This window comes from Artemia sp. Qi Xiang Cuo, chromosome 2, assembly GCF_049724085.1.
Source record: "Artemia sp. Qi Xiang Cuo chromosome 2, ASM4972408v1, whole genome shotgun sequence".
Classification (NCBI taxonomy): Eukaryota; Metazoa; Arthropoda; class Branchiopoda; order Anostraca; family Artemiidae; genus Artemia; species Artemia sp. Qi Xiang Cuo.
In genome coordinates, this window is record NC_142795.1 from 3,540,198 (window position 1) to 3,558,918 (window position 18,721).

Below are 18,721 nucleotides of genomic sequence, written 5' to 3' on the forward strand. Positions count from 1 at the left end.
TTATTTCAATTTGCTTATCCAAGGGGTGACTAAACATCCAAGGGATGATTGTATTTCAACGGGTTATAAATAAATTCAATTCAATATTTCGAATATGTAAACAGGAAATAACCGAAGTAATATATGAAGAAAAAAGATACTTTACCGCCCTAAGTGAATTAAAAAAGCTTTTCCTGTAAGCTGTTCAAAATGCAATTTACTGGAATCGCTTTCACATGTAGGAGCTTGTTTTTTGGAGAGGGCTGGATTAAAGGGGGAGGGGGTCATACCTTTGGAAAAACAGAATTATATCAACTTTTGAAATTATATGATAAATCAGATTTTTTTTGTGACATTTCATAAGTTGCAGAAAATGCAATATTCTGCTCAGTTTCTTCTTTTCTTTTTACTTCAGCGAGTCAATTTAAAAATTATTTCTATTGAATAGTTAAAATTAAATTTGAGTTGGATTTTAAATTTTTAGAAATTAAGATTATTATTGGAGTCGATTTTGGCCTACATTTGTTAACACAGGTGGCTTAAAATTGACAAGTGTCTGTCTGTAGATGCCAACTCTAGTTGTTCCATATTCGTCCCTAAAAGATAAGAGCTATAGTATAGCCTTTAATTATTTATTATCCATAATATGTCCAAAAATTCTGGTAAAAAAAATGAATAAACATACAGCTGTTGCTCTGCTATAAGCAATAATAAATCAAATAGAAAGTGGTTGTCAACAAAAAATATATTAATAATAAACGAAAAAAAATCTAATAGTTAAATTAGCCTGAAAATGTTTTTCAGTCACAGGCTTGAGTGAACGTTTTGGATGATATTTTAAAGGTAAGTAACCAATGTATTATATGAAAAAAAAGATAATAATTTGCTGACTTATGCAAGGTTGGAAATGCTGCTCAAAAGATAATAAACTGGAATTAGGAACGTATGTAGGAGCTTTTTTGGGGAAAAGGGGGCTTAAAAAGTACGCGCAGGAGCAAGGGTGGATCCAGGATTTTTTTTAGGGGGGACGCAAACTAGGTTGATCTGAAAAAAAAATTTAGGGGGGGGGGCACAAAATAGGTTGGTCCGATAAACTTGCGTTATGAGCAAGTTTAATTACCGCAAACTTGAGTTAATTAAGTAAATTACACTACTTTAGACTGCGCTAGGGGGCGCACGCCCCCCTCGACCCCCCATTCCCCTGGATTCGCCACTGCGCTGGAGATTGTTTGAGGGGGGAACCTTAAAAATACGAGATGATACATAAATTCCAAGAAATTGTATAAAAAACTGAAGAACTTATGAGATTACAGAGCAACACTCTTTGTATTTGCCTGACTAATATTGTTGGTTTCACGATAATTCATTACCAATTTCAAGTTAAAATTAGTCTCTTATGATTATTTACTTCTCATATTTACATTATTTGCATTTATTATTATTTGAAACCGAGAATTGAAATTGAACGAATTCCGCTTTTCAGCGTCGCATATTTTTCCGCTCCAGCGGACGGTCAAGGCTCTATCCGGGGGGGAGGGGTACGGGGTTTGACCCCTGAAATGTCCCCCTGGCTCGTAAAAATTTAATTGAAATGAACATATTTTTTATGCGTTTTAAAAGTTTTTTGCCCCCCCTCCCCAAAAAAATCTCGGACACCCATGTTGCCAACGGTGATGCTAAGTGTCACATAAAGTTACAATTCTCTGGTTAGCTTCTTTTTATACTTAGCTATAGTCCGAACTAACAAGGTACTTAACGAGGGGATTTCTGACATAACTCAACTCGTTTCTGAGACGACTCAACTAGTTTTTATTTGCTTAACATGTGCTTTTGTCTTCTTTTGTAACACCAGAGTGGGTCCAATAAATTTTTAAAAAAATAATCCTAGACGTTTTACAAGTTTGGCTCATTTGGTTTATCTTCTTTCGGTTTTTTTTATTGTTTATTTGTCTTGGCATAAGTTTTACTGTTGTCATTTTCCAAATCAGACTAAATTTGAATTATAAAGCAACACTTTACGTCAAATACGTATCTAGTGAAAATAGTTTATTTTGCTGTATTCTAAACAAAAAACGGACTTGGTTCGCTTCAATACCCATCAAGGGTGGATCCAGAAGGGCGGCGGACCTCTAAGATTTTTCTGGCGCCTTCATTCCTTCTTTTTCTCTTTTCTACTCTTATTTTTAAATAAACTTATTAATTTGGTCAATTATTGATGTCCCTGTTACATTGCCCCCCCCTCGCCCCCAAGATTTTCATCTAGATCCGCCTTTGATACCTACCATAAATTTCTGCTTACACAGTTTGGCCTCCAACTGAAAATATAAAGAATTATTGCCAAAATGTATATTTTTAGTTTTTTATCCCCCTCCAGGGAACCCCTGAACCCGATGGGTGTACATCTTTGCCTCCATATATATGCGATGAAAGTAGGTTTTCTATGGATCTTGGCATGATTCTTTAAAAGTAGTTGAAAATTATTTAAAAGTAGTTTATAAATTATTTAAACTATGGAACGGTTCCTACTATTTATTAACTAAAAAAACAAGTTATTTTAACTGAAAGTAAGGAGCGACATTAAAATTTAAAACGAACAGAAATTATTCCGTATATGAAAGGGGCTGTCCCCTCCTCAACGCCTCGCTCTTTACACTAAAGTTTTTTTTATTGTTTTACAAAATAGGGCCAAACTTTAGCCCAAAAAGTGAGGCGTTGAGGAGGGGACAGTCCTTTTCATATGCGGAGTAATTGCTGTTCGTTTTAAGTTTTAATTTCGCTCCTTACTTTCAGTAAAAAAAAACTTGTGTTTTTTATTTAATTTCTGAACGTTTTTGAACTAATGCAGCTTTGATTGTGGCTCACCGTACATGAATATTTAAAACAAAATTCGTATATTAATTTTCCTTTTTTTTGCTAATTGGCTTTCTCGAAATTTTGTTCTGACGTAACTTACGAATTAACTTACGTAACGAATTTCTTTGTTCGTTTGTCTTTATTACGTATATTAGGGAGTTCGCTCCCTAGTCAATGCCTCGCTCTTTACGCTAAAGTTCGAATTTTGTTCAAATCACAAGCCCCTGAATCACAAAGGCCGGTTAATTATAATAGATAGATCTTTTGAAAGTACTAAAAAACTTTAGCTTAACGAGCGTGTTATTGACTAGGTGGCGAACCCTCCCATATACGTAATAGTTTCTGTTCGTTTTAAGTTTTAATGTTGCTCCTTATTTTCGGTTGAAAAAAAACTGTTTTTTTACTTAATTTCTGATCGTTTTTTAAATAATGCTGGGAAATCTGGCGCCCCCTTCATGGAAATGTTCCTTCCCCCAAGGAAATATCCTCCATGGAAAGATCCTCCCCCGTAACCCCTACTCTGACCCCGACCCCCACGAGAAAAAAATCCTCCTGAAAACACCTATATACTTCCCAATAACCAATACTATATGTAAACAATGGGCAAAGTTCATAACTTGCAGCCCTTCCCCCGGGTTTTGGGGATTAAGTCATCCTCAAAGACAAAATTATTAGATCTTCGACTATGCTGAACAAAATGGCTATCTCAAAATTTTGATTGGGTGACTTCGGGAAAAAAATGAGCGTGGGAGGGGGCCAAGTTGCCCTCCAATTTTTTTGGTCACTTAAAAAGGACTCTAGAAATTTTAATTTCCGTTTGAATGAGCCCTCTCACGATATTCTAGGACTACTGGATCGATGAGGTCACCCCTGGGAAAATAAAAAAAAAACAAAAAAAAACAAATAAACACGCATCCGTGATCTTTCTTCTGGCAAAAAATGCAAAATCCCACATTTTTGCAGATAGGAGCTTGAAACTTCTATAGTAGGGTTTTCGAATACACTGAAGCTGATGGTACGATTTTTATTAAGATTTCTATGACTTTTAGGGGTTGTTTTCCCCTTTTTCGAAAATAAAGCAAATTTTCTCAGGCGTGTAACTTTCGGTGGTTAAGACTAACACTGATGAAGCTTATATATTTGAAACCAGCATAAAAATCTGATTCTTCTGATGTATCTATTGGTATCAAAATTCCGTTTTATAGAGTTTCGGTTACTATTGAGCCGGGTCGCTCCTTACTTACAGTTCGTTACCGCGAGCTGTTTGAAAAGTAATTGACTATTAAAATTCTTTATGTAGCTGGTTTTATTATTTTAAGGTAGGTTAAATTTATTTAAAAGCATGTTGTAATTTGTCTTAATAACCTTACCTTAATCGCTTTAGTCCATTTGAGAGCTTTAAGACCTGTAGTGCTCTTGAGTCGATGACTCCTGGAGGTCGGTGGAGGTCGAACCTCCACTGCCTCTTCTCCCGCTCCTTGTCAAGTTGATATTGGAAAGACTGAATAGAGGGAGTGCTGACAGTTGAGTCCTTCAGTTGATTCCAGTGCTTTACAGCTCTTCTTCAGAAGCACATTTGACAGATTCTTGATCAGGAACTTAACTTTGGCAGCTTCTTGGAGCTCTTATGCGATTCATTAAAAAAAATAAGTTTTTTTCAACCGAAAGTAACGAGCAACATTAAAACTTAAAACGAACAGAAATCATTACGTATATGAAAGGGACTGCCCCCTCCTCAACGCCTCGCTCTTTAAGCTAAAGTTTTTTAGTACTTTGAAAAAGCTTCCTATTGTTCGAATTAAACGACCCCTGTGCTTCAGGAGTCGTTCTTACACAATCGGGACAAAATTCAAACTTTAGCGTAAAGAGCGAGGTGTTGAAGAGGGGGTAATCCTTCATATACGTAATAATTTCTGTTCGTTATGAGTTGTAATGTTGCTCCTTACTTTCAGTTGAAGAAAGCTTGTATTTTAATTTAATTTCTGATCGTTTGTTAAATATTGCCAAGAAATCTGGCACCACTTCCACGGAGAAATCCCCCTCCCCACAGAAACATCCTTTAGAAGATTCTATCCTGGTGAAAACTTACCCCATACAATTACCCTTAGCAGCACGACGCATAAAATTGAGACGGAAAAGAGAAATCAAGACATATAAAAAGAATTTTCTGATATGCTGAAAATATAGGTTTTCTGGTATGCTGAATCTGATGGTGTGATTTTCATTAAGATTTTATGAATTTAGGGAGTGTTTCTCCTTTTTTTGAAAATTAGGCAAATTTTCTCTGGCTCGTAGCCGCTAATAAGTAAGACTAAACTGAATGAAACTTGTATATTTGAAATCAACATAATAAGCCGATTTCTTTATGTATCTATTGGTATCAAAATTACGTTTTTTAGAGTTTCGGTTACTATTGAGCAGGTTCGCTCCTTACTCCAGTTCGTTACCACGAACTGTTTGCTGATGGCTGGGACTATGGCTGCCGCTGAAGATGGTAGAGTTTTCCTTTTGAAGTTTGCAAGTCAGAATCATATCGCTACGCATACCTCTGCAGATATTTTGATTTATCAAAAAAATAGGTAAAAATCTATTTATGATATAGAACTGGTTTTATTATTTAAAGTTAGGTTAAATTTAATTATAATCGCTTTCAAATTTTTGTTAAAATTCATTAATTTATGACATAAATATAGTTAAAAATAGGTTAAAATTTAATAAAATGTAGGTATTCTAGAGAACTGAAGAAATGTTGTATTTTTATAGGAGTTCTGCAAGCTTTTAAACTTGAAACCTGGAATGAAAGTGCTTGATGTAGGCTGTGGTATAGGAGGGTCTGCATTCCACATGGCAGGCACGTACGGTGTTGAAGTGCATGGAGTTGATCTCTCCACGAACATGATTACCCTGGCGCTGGAGAATCAAGCCAAACAGCCTCTAGAGGTCAAAACAAAAGTGTCCTTTGAAATCTGTGATATTACAAAGCATTCATTCCCTGAAGGATCATTTGATGTTGTCTACAGTAGAGATACTATATTGCATATTGGTGATAAAGAAACGTTGTTTTCCCATTTCTATGTAAGTTCTCTATTTTGAATTTCCATTAAGTAGGAGTATTTATTCATAAATAACGAAATATCAAAGAATTTATTAAAAAAAATATATTTAAGAAAAGATTAAAACAAATATTTGCTGTTTTTATTTTTCTATAAGCAGGAATATTTATTCATAAATAGCTAAATATCAAAGAACTGATAAAAAAAATATGAATCAATCAATTTTTAAGAGCCTCAAAATAGAGGCTGTCATGAGAAATTGATGCACTCTTGATAAAACGTATACTTTTGTAAGGAATGGGGGAAAAATATGCTGCCCTCGTCCCCTCGACCAAAAATTCGGGAAAAAATATTTTGCCCTCTTCCCCTCAAGAAAAATGATGTCAACTTACAGCAGAGACGCCATTTTACATATTTGTGATAAAAAAAAGAAATAAGTTTACCGTTTTTAATTTTGTCTTTAATTAGAAGTAGTTTTCCATAAATTACCCAAGCAAATCTAAGAATTAATAAATAAAAAACACAAACATTAATCAATCATTTTTCTAAGAGCCTTAAAATAGAGACTGTCTTGGAAAATTGATATACTCTTAGAAATCGTATACTTTTGGTAGGAATGGGGAAAAAAGTCACCCCCTTCCCTTAAAAAAAAAAATTCAAAGTTAGCTTACAGCAGAGACACCAAATTACATATTGATGAAAAAGAAACACTGTTTTCTCATCTCCAACAGTGGCGTAATTTTTTCAAAATCCTGAGGGGGGGGAGGGGGCTTGTTAGAGCCGATTTCCCAAATTAAGTGAAAATAATAGTGAAAACTAAAAAATGAGCCATATAGTACCATAAAACCAAAGATCTACTAAAGAAAAACTGACCAGTTTCTATGGATACTTGAATTATGCAGGGTTATCTTAGTTTTGACAAGATTTTTGAAGAAACTAAATTTTAGCTGGGTTGGGGAGGGCAAACTGGAGGCTGGAGGGGGGGGGCAGTTGTCCCCTCTGCCTCATAGCAAATTATGCACTTGATCTCTAAGTACGTTTATTATTTTTTTGTTTGCTTTATTTACAAATAATTAAATATAATTCGTAAATATAAAATCTTTAGTTCGTAAATATAAAAAAAATACAAAGATCAATAAGTAAAAAAACAATTAGAGATAGTAGATTGAGTCGATCAATGCCTGGGGACATCAGAATAGAGAAATCTGGGGAAATTGACTTACACTTAATGAAACGTATAGTTTTGTATGGACCGGGGAAAAATTTATGAGGACTCTTTCCCTCGATCCACAATTCCCCCCCCCCCCCAAAAAAAAATGAGTTTATGCCCCTGATAGGTCCCCAACAAATGGATGAAAACATTGATCTAGTCGTTACACCACAATGAGTGTGTATTAAGTGAAAATTCCAAGCTTGAATGCAACATTTCTAGAAAACATTTGTTCAAGCCATTGGTTGCAAATATTATTATGTTGAACAAGTTCAATTTTAAAAATTTTGCAGAACGGAAATGAATAAATCTTGCTAAAAATTATAGGATTATTTTGATAAGTTCAACTATTTTAGACTTTAGGATCCTAAAATAAATATAATAATATAGTAAAAATTGTAAAATAAATATATAAATATAAAATAAATAAATATAGTATATACTAAGATAGAAATATACTAAAAAATAAATATAGTAAAAGTTGTCATTTCTTTTATATTATGCAAAATTTGACAAAGTGGGCTTATCCGTATTTAGCGTAAAGTTTCAGCATTGTACTTGCAGTGAGAGGCGTAGCCAATGCTTTCAGCACCTTGGGACAATGTTGGCTTTTGCGCCTTCTCAACATCTCTCTCCCATTTCAAAGTATTGACGAAAAAATAACCAAAACTTCAGTTTAACACTCCCTCAGAGGCTGAGCCCGGGGACAGCCGTCCCCTGGCCCCCCCCCCCTAGCAATGCAACTGCTTGGGCTGTAATAAATGCTATCTTGAAGTTAACTATGTAGCTTATTGAACACAGTCTGGATGTATTTGTTAAAAAAAAGAGTGGGAATGTGTCACTGATAATATTTTAATCTTTCTTATCATATACTAAGTGACCCTGACAAAAAAAAAGTCTTCGTTAGTAACAAAACCGGACATTACTAATCCTTTCGAACCGGAATTCAGATTATTAATGTAAAAGAAAAACCGGTTTTATTTAGAATGACATGGGATGAAAAGTATTATTCCTTTATTCACAAATGTTTTTCTGCTTGTTCTTCTCTACAGTAAACTAAACACCGGTTGGATTATTTTTCCATTTGTAAAATTACTCAGAAATTTGCCGAGAAAGTCTTTGCTTGGAGATCTAGCAAGTACTCTCTGGTGATGAAGCTGTTCCTGTTCACCAACAATGTAATCTCCATGTATACTTGTGGATGTGAATCCTCGAGCCTATCTAGAGCTGTACTAGAGCTGAGCGTGTCGAAAACAACTGCCTGCGAAGAACACTTGCGATTAGTTGGGGTGATAGAGCACCTAACACCCAGATCTGGTTTCTCATGAAGCAGACACAAACAACCGACGAAGTTTGACTTAGAAAGTGGCGACACTGGGGTCACATAACTCGAATGAGAAATGAACGGCTTCCCTATGACCTTTGGTGTCTGACCCCCCCCCCCTTCCGGCCTCCGGAAGAGTGATAGACAGCGGATCACCATTGGTTATTCTCTTGAGGATGAGACAAGAGTTCTAAGAAAATCTGCCAATCAGCTTTGGTCTCCGGCTCATGATCGTCCGACGTCAAGGCAAACCATTGCTGCACTAAACGCCACTAAGCGTCGGAGGATCTAAGTCTAAGTAAATGAGAAAGTTTTTAATGAAAGAGATTCTGCCAGCTAAGCAGCGATGTTGTGATAAACAAATTATATTCAAAATGAAACAAATTTGTGAGAAATATACAAGAAATTAAAAAAAAGGTAATTTAAACATCCTTGCAAATCTTAAATTAGTATTTGCTGCATAATTTTGATGTTTAACGTGTAAATTATAAAGCAGACATTTTTTTGATGACGAAATTTTTTGGCCTCCTAGAATCTTCACCCACTGAATTTACATCGAAGAAACCCGTTTCGAAATTTGTTCAATCAAATTCCTCTTCTTTTTCGAAAAAAATTCTTGACAATGCCCTTTACAGACAGTAAAATGTCCTATTTAAAAGAAATCGTTTACTCTTTAAGTATACTGATACTGATTATACATATACTGATACTGATTAAGTATATCAGTATACTGATACTTATTGAGTATAATTTTTACTCTTCAACACTTGATGATTTTCTCCCTTGTAGAAATGGCTGAAACCCGGAGGTCGAGTGCTCATATCAGATTATTGTCGTGGTGAACAAGAACATTCCGAAGATTTCAGCCGGTATGTTTCTCAGCGTGGCTATCATCTCCTGACGGTTCAGCAGTACGGAGAAGTCCTTTCAACGGTTGGATTCAAAGATGTTGAAGCTATTGATAAAACCTCTTTCTTCATTGATATACTCAAGAAGGAAGTTAAAAGCTTCCATGCTAAAAAAGATGAATTTGTCAAGGTAATCATTGGCCTTAAAGTTTATTTTGAATGTGTTCTATATAAATGTTAAGCCTAACTAGGCATCATGAGCATCAGCAAAAATTATTCAATGGAGAACGGGGGAGGTTGGACGACAAGAATATGGAACGTTCTTGAGGAAGAAATCAAGCCTGTGCCACTTTTAGATATGGTATAAAGGTTTGAAAAACCTTTTTTTTCTTGCTACAAATTTTCATTTTCGGAAGTTTTTAATTCCCTTAGTTTCGCCTGCAATTTCGGGCTTCTGGGAAGAAGTAGAAGGGGTGAAATTACCTAGTCTTATCCTCTTTCCTGTAAGAGATAATACTAGCTTAGACCTGAAACGTCACTATTCAAAATATTTTGGGGGGATGAGGCTCCTTGGGGCTCCTTGCACTTTTTATTTTATGTCACAAACAGAGCTCTCCTTTGCTGGGCTTTTTTATGCCTTTTTCTTTTCCAACTGTTTGAAAATGCCAAAATTCTAACGCGGACCAGAAGGCTAGAGATGGGCTCGAACGCAAATGAGCCGTTTACATAGATTGTTTTATCCAGTTCTAGCCTAGAAAAAAACCATGTTTGCTCTTTAATTTTCATTCTAATTTTAATTTTTGTGCTGTACAAATTTTCATTTTCTAAGTTTTTAACTCCCTTAGTTTCAAATACAAATTCGGGCTTCTGGGGAGAAGTAGGAGGGGTAAAATTACGTGGCTTTATCCTCTTTCCAGTAAGAGATAATACTAGCTTAGACCTGAAACGTCACTATTCAAAATATTTTGGGGGGTTGAGCCAATGGATTTTATCAACTGTCTGGTCATTTTTAATGAACGATTTGAATGATCTTGTTAAGAGCAGAGAGAGAATTTATTTTAAAAAAACAATACAAAAAAGAAATATTTTCCAAAAAGCCTTATGGCTTCTGCGGCCATTCTCACAACTACAAAACAAATCACTCATCAATGGACCCCCCCCCCCAAAAAAAAAAAATCTTCTTTTTTTACCATCTGAGACCGATCTTCTCCCATTGATTTTAGATCATTTTTTTTTCATGCATCATGCAGAAAATAGTTAATATACTGAAGTAAGGTCTTTACGTATCCCGCTTAGTGAAGTAAGGTCTTTAAGTATACTGAAGTAAGGTCTGTACGAAAATCCCGCTGTAATAAACGTCCAAAAACATCCTTTCTATAGGAATATTTTGTAAGGAAATATGTAACCCGGGCACCAAGCCCGAATAAGAGATTAAAAAAAAACTCAAATCTCTATGCGATGGTGGTACCTCTTTGATGAGCCCTGTTTCATATATGTTATCATTTATTAGTTTTATTCATTTTTATTATTCTTTTATTTACATTCTCATTAGTTAGAACCTCCTCTTGTATAGTCTGTCGTACATTTTTTGTATTAATATTGTTTTGTTCGGTATGTACCCTTATTAATCATAATATTGCCTACTCGTGGTTATTTTATGGAGACTCTTTTGGCTTTGGATCTCTTTCTTTGATAATGTACCTTTGTAAAAGAATTTTGTGAGGAAACACGTAAAATGTAACGGTATCAGCTATTATTCCTTTTTTGCAGTAGACTCCTACCCTCTTGTGAAAATCTTCCCTAATCCTAACTAAAGCTTCGGGTATAAATCCTTATGAAATCTTCTGCAGCCAGTGAATGGCTGCTCGAGTTCAACATCAATAAACGCAGTGTCTTCCATTTGGGCAGTAACAATCATCATCACTAGTATACCGTGCGTGACCAGAAGTCGCAGTCTCATATTCAGCTACAAACCAGTCAGGAAGAACGAGACTTGGGAGTACTTGTTGATGAGCAACTGAAGTTCCATGGGCGTTTGCAGCAAGCGGTGTCGAAAGCTAACTACTTGTTACCACGAATTGTTATATTAAAAATTCAGTTTTTTCTGTATTGGTGAATGGGGGTGAACCCTTGAAAGGGTGATTATAATATTATATTTGATTAATTTTATTTAGGTATATGATTTGCGGTGCTGATTGGAGGACGTCACCTGGACAAGCTGACTTTTTTATGATATAACTGAATTTTCGAGACCCCCCCCCCTGACCGTAACTTGGTATAGTCTGCCGTACATTTTTGTATTGATGTTATTTTGTTCGGTATGTACCCTTACCATAGGCAGCGCGATAGCGCTGCCTAAGTAAAGAACGATGTGGGCACAATGTATTACTTTTTTTCTTCTTCTTTCTCTGTACCCGGGCATTTCGTATCGAAGGAGTTGTCGTAGAAACTTTGAAAAGGGCTCATTCAATTGGAAATTGGAGTGGCTTGTGCCCTTTTTAATAGTCGAAAGTGATTGGAAGGCAACTAAAACCCCTTCCACGCACACCGTTTCCCCAAACACATCCAATCAAAATTTTGAGATAGCCATTTTGTTCAGCGTCGTTGATTTCCAGATAGAAATTATGTTTTTGAGGAGGACACTCCCCCACAGCCTTTAGGGAAATGGTTTTAAGTTATGCCCTTGGGGCATACAAGGTTTTTATATTGAAGGCGCTGTCGTAGAAACTTCATAAAAGGCTCATTCGATTGAAAATTCAAAGGGCTAGTGTCCTTTTTAAAAGTCGAAAGTGATTAGAGGGCAACTAACCCGCCTCTCACGCCCACCTTTTCCCCAAACACATCCAATCAATATTTTAGATACGTAGTTTTAAGTTCTGAAAATTAGGTCTTTGGGGATTACAACCCCCCCCCCCCCCACAGCCAACAGGGCAAGGGTTGTAAATTATGCCCGGGGGCATATAAGGTTTTTATATAACGCGTTGTCGTAGAAACTTCAAAAAAGGATCATTCGATTGGAAATTGAAATGACTAGTGCCCTTTTTAAAAGTCGAAACTGATTGGAAAGCAACTAACACCCCTTCCATGCCCACCATTTCCCTAAACACATCCAATAAAGATTTTGAGATAGTCATTTTGTTCCATGCAGTTCAAAGTTCAGGAAATTATACCTTTGAGCAGGACACTCCCCCCACAGTCTTCAGGGCAAGGGTTATAAGTTATTCCCTTGGGGCATATAAGGTTTTTATTGAAAGCTCTGTCGTGAAAACTTGAAAAAGAGCTCATTCGATTGGAAATTCAAAGGCCTAGTGCCCTTTTTAATAGTCGAAAGTGATTTGAGGGCAACTAAGCCCCCTCTCAAGCCCACCTTTTCCCCAAACACATCCAATTAATATTTTAGATAGCCATTTTATTCAACGTAGTTGAAAGTTTTGTAAATTAGGTATTTTAGCAAGACAACCCCTCCCCCCCCCCAAACCACTCAGGGCAAGGGTTGTAAGTTATGCCCTGGGTGCATATAAGATTTTTATTGAAAGCGTAGAAACTTCAAAAGGGCTCATTCAATTGGACTTTGAAAGGGCTAGTGCCTTTTTTACTAGTTGAAAGTGATTGGAGAGCGACTAACGCCCCTCTCACGCCCACCATTTTCTCAAATACATCCAATCAAAATTTTGAGAAATCCATTATGTTCAACGTAGTTGACAGTTATTGAAATTAGGTCTTTTAGGATGATAACCCCCTCAGAGCCCTCAGTGCAAGGGTTGTAAGATATGCCCTTGGGGCATATAAAGTCTATATAGAAAATTGTTATAGAAATTTTAAAAAGGGCTCATTTGATTGGAAATTGAAATTGCCCTTTCTAATAGTCAAAAGCAAGTGAAGAGTAATAAACCCTCCTCCTACACTCACCGTTTCCCCAGAAATAGTCAATGAAAGTTTAGAGATAGCCATTTTGTTAAAAGTAGTTTAAAGTTTCGAATATTATGTTTTTGAGGTTGAAAAACCACCACAGCCCCGAGGGCAAAGGTTGTAAGTTCTGCCCTGTGGTATATAAGATTTTTATAGATAGAGTTGTCGTAAAACTTAAAAAGGGGCTCATTCAATTGGAAATTGAGAGGGCTAGTGCCCTTTGTAATAGTCGATAGTGATTGGAGGGAAACTAACCCTCCTCTCACGCCCACCATTCCTCCAAACACATCAAAATTTTCAGATAGCCATTTTGTTCAACGTAGTAGAAAGTTCTGGAAAAATAGGTCTTTGAGACTGAACCCCCCCCCCCCTCCCAGCACTCAGGGCAAGGGTTGTAAGCTATGCCCTGGGGGCATATAAAATTTTATTGAAAGTTTTGTCGTAGAAACTTCAAAAGGGCTCATTTGATTGGACATTGAAAGGGCTAGGGCCATTTTTAATTGTTGAAAGTGATTGGAGAGCGACTACCGCCCCTCTCACGCCCACCATTTCCATAAACACATCCAATCAAAATTTTGAGATAGCAATTTTGTTTAACGTAGTTGAAAGTTCGGGAAATTCAGTCTTAGAGGATGACCACCACCCTAACAGACCTTAGGGTAAGGGTAGTAATTTATGCCTTGGGGGCATATAAGGTGTTTATAGAAAGCGCTGTCGTTTCAAAAAGGGCTCATTAGATTGTAAATCGAAAGGTCTAGTGCCCTTTTTAATAGTCGAAAGTGATGGGAAGGTTTAGCATTTTATAGTAAAGATCAAGACGGGTATAATGTATTATTTTTTGCTGTTTTTGTTGTTTAGTCCAGGGCACTTCGTATCGAAGGGTTTGTCGTGGGAACTTTGAAAAGGGCTCAATCAATTAAAAATAGAAAGGGTTGATGCCCTTTTAAATAGTCGAGAGTGATTGGAGGGCAACCCCCTTCCACTCCCATTCTCCCACGCCCACCCTCCCATTTGCCCATTATGTTTAAAAACGAAATGTTGCCTTTAGATTAAACCAAAATGCATTGTGTTAATGCTAATTCCCAATAAGGCATCTCAGCACTATCCCAACAACGACTGAGTGTATTATGTTCATACTTTTAGGGCTACTTCTGCTCTTAAAATTTAGCCAAATCAAAATAGCGTAAGTGTATCCAAGCTATCAAAGAAAGTATACAGATCTTTTTTTGCGAATGGTATCAAGTTTTCCATTTCAGGTCAACTAGAGGAGGTATGAAACTAAATTAAACACTACTATTTGTGTCCAGATTTTTAAAAGGGTGTATGTTGTTAAAGATTGCTGAAAATTTTTCTCCAGCATACAAATAGAAGAACAAACTATAGTATTAAAAAACGAAAAGATTTGAAGTATTATTTTCTTTTTCCCTGAAAAGACTATGTCAATATAAAACGAACAGAAATTAATTAAAAAAAACTTTTTCCACAAAATACAAATGAATGTGCATTGTCAGTTTAATATACGTATACTGATATGTAGTAATCAAAATGTTAATATTATTTGATTTATTAAAGTTATAAAAGTAAAGACATTTATATTTTTTTCAGTAAAGTGCAAATTATCTTCTGGCCTGTCGAAGGCATAGGGGTTTTGCGCCCAACTTATCTTAATTTCTGCTCGTTTTGAGTTTGACTCGGTTATTTATTTTTATTTCTGTTCGTTTTGGGTTCCATTTATTTATCGATGCTGATTTGTGGTTTTACGCTTGGTAGATTATTTGATTTTATTTTTGCTCATTTTTTGTTTAATGGAGTTCTTTACTTTTCTTTGAAAATCTTATTTTGTGGAAAAAGTTTTTTTAATTAATTAATCATAACATTTCCTACTCGTGGTTATTTTATGGAGGCCCTTTTGGCTTTGGATCTTGATAATGTACCTTTGTAAGAGAATTTTTTGAGGAAATATTTAAAATGTATTGGTATCAGCTAATATTCCTTTTTCGCAGTAGACTCCAACCCGCTTGTAAAAGTCTTCCCTAATCCTAACTAAAGCTTTGGGTATAAATCCTTATGAAATTATGCTAACAGTCATTGTAGCCTAAATAAACGAGGACAAAGCTGAATCAGTTCTGGGGTAGCTGTGAAAAACAGTAGAATAACTGTTTAGCCAGTATGAAATATAATTATAATTTCCTGTCTACAGGGATCCTAGAACACCTTAGATTTCTCGATGTAATTTTACCCAGAGTTGGAGTAATATAAAGTCTTTGAGAAAACCCCACTGTAGTTAGTGTTCAAAAACATCCTTTGTATATTAGTAGTTTGTAAAACATACAGACTGGACACCGAGCCCGGATAAGATATTAAAAAAATCCGAATCTATATTCTCTGATGAGCCAGCCCTGTTTCATACATTTTCTTATTTACAAATGTATCATCAGTCACCATCAGCTATTCTTCCCTTTTTCACACATCTCCTACCCTCTTGTAAAAATTTTCTGAATTTCACCTAAAGTTTGGGTATTAACATAGGCTAGGCGATAGCCTTGATAAATGAGAACGAACCTCTGGCAGTTTTTGGGGCAGCTATGAAAAGCAATAGAATACCCGTAGAACTAGCAGGAAATATAATTATGGTGTTTCAAACCTCCTGCCAAGGGGGAATCCAAGGCATTTTGGGTTTCTCGATTTGGTTTCACCATCAGCTGAACTGATATAATAGCTTTAATAAATTTCACTAATTAATATTTAATATTCACTAATTAATATTCACTAATAAAATAATTAATAAATAAAGGCCCGAGGCGCACTTAGTGTTTTTACCGAGCGTTTGTTTTACCTACAATAAACAAAAGAAAAAATAAACGGTCGTTATTTTAACGCCTTCGTCGTAATGGTGGTCTTTGGAATTAAATGGAAGCGTATAAATTTGGTGTTTTTTTTACCACTGACTACTGCTGATGAGAGAGTGTTTGCAGAGGGTGTATCATTAAAAAAACGAAATTGGAAGTACACATGAATTTCTTTTCCTGGGAAGGAAGAAGGCAATTATACAAAAAAGCTAGATAATTTGATTAGGAAGTGCCTAGAAATTCAAGGGAGTTTGAAGTGTCAGGGAGTTTGGCCCCAATTAACCCCTGCCTTCGACCCTAAAAATATCGAAGCCTATTTATCATAAATTAAAAAAGACGGAGTGCTTATTCATTTTATGTTCCCTAAAATATTATCCATAATAACTATTATAAGCTATTATATTTTATAATATAAACAATTATAAGATATATTAAGATCGAATTATGTTGCGATGGCAGAATGTTTACCATTCAGTGTGTACACGCTAGGGTAGCAACGGCCAAAAACGCTAAGTGTGTCTTGGGCCTAATAACATCCTTTGTAGAAGATATTCATCAGCATTTTTTTCTTCTTATTTTCTTTTATTTTTGTTTACTAACTGCAGTTCCTTTTTTCTTTATAATGAGGCGGCACTTATTAAAGTCTGCTTTAGAGATTTTTTTTATAGACTCAGAAAGTGCTATCTGATATTTTCATTTAGTGATGTGAAAGATAATGTAATCATTGCACTTTGCGTGTAATTTGTTAGGTTACTTTATATACGATACTCGTATGTATTTGTATCTATTAATCAAAAGTGCTTGTCCTTAGCTGTGAAATTAGTTACTTACCCAGTCCCTTATTTTACATTTCAGGAATTCTCTGAAAGGGACTACGATTACATCTTGGAAGGCTGGGAGGCAAAAGTGAAGCGTTGTTCTGCTGGTGATCAGGCCTGGGGTCTCTTCATTGCGAATAAACCCCAGTAAGGACAGAGTACAAACATTTTTTTTACTGTATTTTAAATGGGCGATTAAACGATTTCTGACATTGCGTATCTATTTTATTATCTTTAAAGTTGAGCCGTGGCTGCTTGAATTAACAACAAATCAATATGTATACAAGATAATTTCAGCTTGTTTTAATTTTTAGTAATTTTCTACTTTCATTTGAATTTTTTTTCAGTTTAATATGGTTCAAGGTCTGAAGCCTGTACTATATGAGCCTAACATAATTTTCGCAAATCCCACATTAGAACGTCAGGAACTTATCTAAATTTCAGTTACCAAATTTTGTTAGAATGGACAATGAACTAGATATCGATATTTGTCGTCAAATCGGATTTTTCATCACCACGGTTAAAAAAAAAAATCGTAAAATGTCACGATAAATCGGTAGGCATGGAAATACTGTTGAAAGAACCTGGCCTGCGCGAATGTTTCACATTGAGAAGAGCACATAACTCTCATATTGGCCAAGTGGGTATATCACATTGGTTTATGTTGTACAAAGTATAATCACCTACGGAACAAGCACTGACAAAACCTATCCTCTCCACACACAAAAAGTGACCCTTTGTATACCTATGCGAACCTGGCAACTAAAAACCGTAGTTACACAATTCATCCCGGTCACTCGTCGCCTGAATCACGCTCTAGCATAATTTATTGGCTCGGAGCAAAGTATTTTGGCTCGGAGCAATTAAGTAGTACAGCACTTTGCGTCTAGAGGCGCTGAGGTACGCGGGGTCACTTTTGGAGAGTTTTGTCAGTACTTGTTCCGTAGGTGATTATACTTTGATGTTGTATTAGGTTCGCAAAAAGGTAGGCACTTGTGATTGGTTGACTTTTTTATATTTGGCGCGTCATAGACCATTTCACATACTCCCCGGTGCGGTCCATCTTATGGAAACGGTAATTTGAAACCACTATGCTTCTCAGTCAGTGTTTCCAATTCTAACTATATTTTTAGAACATACTACTTTATTTTGAACTTTTTCCATTTTAAATTTTAGATTTACTTTAATGCTTTAATCAAACAGTTCGTGGTAACGAACTGTAAGTAAGGAGCGACCCGCCTCAATGGTAACCGAAACTCTAGAAAACGGGTTTTTGATACCAATAGATATATCAAAAGAATCAGATTTCAATGCTGATTTCAAATATATAATTTTCATCAAGTTTAGTGCTACCCATCAAAAGTTACGCGCCTGAGAAAATGTAGCTGATTTTAGAAAAAAGGGGAAAAGACCCCCTAAAAGTTATAGAACCTTAATGAAAATCACACCATCATATTCAGCGTATCAGAGAACTATGTTGTAGAGGTTTCAAGCTCCTATCTTCAAAAATGTGGAATTTTGCATTTTTTGCCAGAAGAAAGATCACGGATGCGTGTTTATTTGTTTTTTTGTTTTCTGTTTTTTTTTTCCCAGGGGTGATCGTATCGACCCAGTTGTCCTAGAATATCGTGGGAGGGCTCATTGGAATGGAAATTAAAAGTTTTAGTGCCCTTTTTAAGTGACCAAAAAAATGGAGGGCAACTAGGCCCCTCCCACGCTCATTTGTTTCCCAAAGTCACCCGATCAAAATTTTGAGATAGCCATTTTGTTCAGCATGGTCGAAAATATGATAAAAATGTCTTTTAGGATGACTTGATCCCCCAAAGTCCCCAGGGGAGGGCTGAAAGTTATGAACTTTACTCAATGTTAACATATAGT

General features: G+C 35.9%; 1 protein-coding gene across 2 annotated transcripts in view; it reads left to right on the forward strand.

The window, feature by feature from the left end:
* Positions 1–17,060, forward strand: part of LOC148954811 (uncharacterized) — a 98,757-nt gene extending 81,697 nt beyond the window's left edge. For both annotated transcript variants that reach the window (XM_089098715.1, XM_089098705.1), the window contains exons 6-8: positions 5,596–5,907; positions 9,209–9,457; positions 16,881–17,060. In XM_089098715.1, the coding sequence (XP_088954841.1) occupies positions 5,596–5,907; positions 9,209–9,457; positions 16,881–16,994 (675 nt within the window). In that variant the 3' untranslated portion in view covers positions 16,995–17,060. The remainder of the gene's footprint in view (positions 1–5,595; positions 5,908–9,208; positions 9,458–16,880) is intronic.
* Positions 17,061–18,721: the final 1,661 nt, after the last annotated feature.